Raw genomic sequence first — 3240 nt, 5'->3', positions numbered from 1 at the left:
GAAAGAAGTGGTCTGAGCATATATGGAGATGTTACAGTGTATACTATATATCTTTGAAAGCTGTTTTATGCTGAGTAATTCTCTGTGGTCAGGACTGAGACCTTACAAGTCACGTTATATGATACACAGCAAAGATATGACCTGTTCTCTATGGTATCCTAATCTGTCCCTCTGACGTGGGACAAGATCCTTGCTGATTTTGGTCTATTCTCTTGCGATTTAGAACTAGCTGTTTGAAGAAGTAATTGTTGAGGGAATTAGGAAATGCCTTTCCCTTTGCCATTCTTTCATAAGCTCTTTTTGCATTCTAATTTGTTTCTAGAACAAACCTCCAATCTAAATCTTGCTGTTTCTGATGTAATTTCTGGAGCATCTTCTGCCCTTAATAAAAAGGCATCTTTATAACGACATTGTTTACAGGAATTGGAGTCCAGTGACCACCACACCTCTTGGATCTTGCTTAATCCTCCTCCCTGTAGCTTGAACTAACTGCCCTTAACACTGGCTGTCCTGATTCTTCCTTTCCCCTGTGAAGCACATCTGCCCCTTTCTCTGCCAGTACAGGTTCTTCTGTCTTCCAAAAATATCCTGGTTCTTAATTCTCATTTTGCTTATATCAGATTCCTGCATATGCACTTTGAGACCGTGAGATTGTATCTATCCAGCAAGCCATATCATTGAAGACTTAGCAAAGAAAGCAGAAGTGTTAATAGTGCTGGATGTTAAGCATCTTCTGAATCTGAACATCCATTTTCCACTGCTTTTTACATCTGCAAGGGAAAGATCTCTCAACTTGCCAGTGCAATACAGCTAATTTGTCTTGAAAGCATGGAATGTTGTACGCTGCATTAGGTAGAAGAGAAAGAGGAGCCTACCCAGTTGCAGCTGTAAAAGAAGTCCTAATGAGTGGCAGGTGAAAATGGTGTGATACAGTATGGGTAGGATGCTAGGTAAAGCTTAAAACAGATTCACAGGATCTGTAATATACCAACTAAATCTAATAGTTTTCTGTTTTTACCCAAGAGGTGACATTCACTTAGTAATATCCTTGGCACTGAATGTGGAATCGTGTGTCTACTATTCTACCGGTGACATTACTTTTGTGTAGCATTTGATTGCTCCTTGAAAGTTACCTGTGCAATACTTATTCCAGTGATGCTCTGCTCATCTTGCAAGACCTGATAAGTTGATGTCAAGGATGTAAGTTCTGGTGTAGTTTGCATGCGTCTTTGTTTTTCAGTTCAGCCTGCTGCATCAACAGAGTGAGAAAATGCACTGTATTAGGTTCTGACTTCCATTACAAATTGCAAGGATTTTTTGCACTGGAGTTTCTCCGTCATTACCTTACTGTGATTAACTTGCTATTGTTGCATCTTTTCCACCTTCAGTAGTTTTGATTTTATACCTGTGTTAGTTCTGCATATGTCAGGTTTTGCTAGTCATTTTTCCACAACCAGTAAGTTCCTTTCTGGGGTAGGAGCTGCCTTCACGTGTTTGGAGACTGCGTTCCGCCTCGATGCTCTGCACAGACAGATGAAGCTCCTTGGAGAAGACAACCCAGTCAGCAAGCTTCAGGTTAAACTGGAGCCAGGTATTGCTTTTGGCTGAAGCTGTGCACAAAATTTCTGTATATCGATACTGAAATATAGACCAAAAAAGAGTAATTTTTACATATTCTGTATAAGAGAAAGAAAAAAGAAATACTGATTTCTAAGCCAGTCTAAAAGTAAATAAGGAAACTTGCCTTGAAGTTTTCTTCCAAGTCGTCTAACTGATCTTTATAAATATTGTTCTGTTTAAGAACAGAACAGACTCACCGAGTAGAAAACACAGCGTGGAAAAACTGCCTTGAAAGCTGTGTGGTTTTGCACTTCTGAATATGTAAAATGAAGCAGTCTATAATGAAAATATTTGAAAACATCACACAAAATCCTTCTATAACATGTTCCTCTTTTTATGTGTTCATGTAAGAACTATGTATGTATGCATAAGCATACAGATAAACGTGAGCGAGCAGAGGCAGGCTGGTTATCCCCTGTGCTGTGCCAGATGCACGTCTGCACTCCAGCACCGCGTGCGTCTTTATTACTAGTTCCCCAGTTTTATGGTCACCACTGGAGGTGTGAAGCAGTATTCCATCTAGGTAACATATAAAACAACCTAAAAGGCAAGCAGAGATGATATTGGAACCAAATGGAATGGAAAAGCATGTGTTCAAAGTATGAAAAAAGAAACAAGTAGTGATTACCTTATATCTGTGTCTTTAAAAATTTGTGGTATAGTGATTCCCTGCGTTTGGCACTGAAGAAAAAAAAAAGATTTGTCTTCAAATTCCAGGTGTGTTTTCAGTGACTTCTCATTTGTTCTGTTTCTGTTGGGACTTAATATTTAGTTTACAGTGACTGATTTTTTTTCCAGCCTGTGTGTTTGGACTGCTTCCATTTAATTTACTGCAGTCAATTTAATGTACTGACAACAGGCTTGCTTTGGTTTTAAGTCACTACATCACAACTAGGTGATCTCTAAGGGTCTGTATGCTTGTAAAGGTTGGAAATTTGTGTTCTCATTAGTGTGTCTTATAACATTGTTGTCTTCTCCTTTCAGGTGTAAATCCTAGTAATTTAATGAACCTCTTCACCTATGAGAAAGGCTACTGCTTTGTTTACTACCTGTCCCAGCTTTGTGGTGACCCAAGACACTTTGACTCCTTCCTAAGGGTGAGTGTGAATAAGCATTTGTTTCTCTTGAGATTTAGAACTGCTTTTTTTAATTATTCTTTTTACAAGACTTCTGTTAAGTGAATGTTCTCATGCTCTTTAATCTCCTAGCTTAGATTCTAAGCTTATGATGTGCCAAATACAGAGTAGTAGTATATTTTTGTTACTTCTTGTTCCGTCCTACAAATAATTAGAAAGCTGTTCCAGCACAGTTTGTGACTAGAACGATGTGACTTTGTTCATTCCTTGAAAGTATTAGCTTGTGTTTTTTTAGCTAGGGTGACAAAGGGCATGGTTTCCTATATCGGGGCAGGTTTGGTGCCTTGGAGCACATTTGCAAAACCTGTAGAGAAATACGTCAGCTATTGATGTGTTTTTGGAAAGTGCCACAGCTCATTGCTTTTTCTTTTTGCTGGGTGCACATTTTTCATCTCCTCTTGCCATCCACTCCCCATTCCATCTTTCTTTTATCTTTAGTTCTGTAAGTGTGACTTTAGTCCATAATCTATCAGTGAACAATAGA

General features: G+C 38.7%; 1 protein-coding gene across 1 annotated transcript in view; it reads left to right on the top strand.

Moving 5' to 3' along the window:
• The window catches only part of LOC104537419 (arginyl aminopeptidase-like 1), a gene marked incomplete at both ends in the record, with an annotated part of 6565 nt that extends 3848 nt beyond the window's left edge, over positions 1–2717 (top strand). The window contains 2 exons of the mRNA XM_010180302.1: positions 1478–1591; positions 2605–2717. Coding sequence (XP_010178604.1) covers positions 1478–1591; positions 2605–2717 — 227 coding nt within the window. The remainder of the gene's footprint in view (positions 1–1477; positions 1592–2604) is intronic.
• Between the last annotated feature and the right edge of the window lie 523 nt (positions 2718–3240).

The sequence above is a fragment of the Mesitornis unicolor genome, unplaced genomic scaffold (genome assembly GCF_000695765.1).
Source record: "Mesitornis unicolor isolate BGI_N332 unplaced genomic scaffold, ASM69576v1 scaffold53282, whole genome shotgun sequence".
Lineage (NCBI taxonomy): Eukaryota > Metazoa > Chordata > Aves > Mesitornithiformes > Mesitornithidae > Mesitornis > Mesitornis unicolor.
Note: the sequence above shows the minus strand (reverse complement) of the source record. Positions and strands in the feature narration are given on the sequence as shown.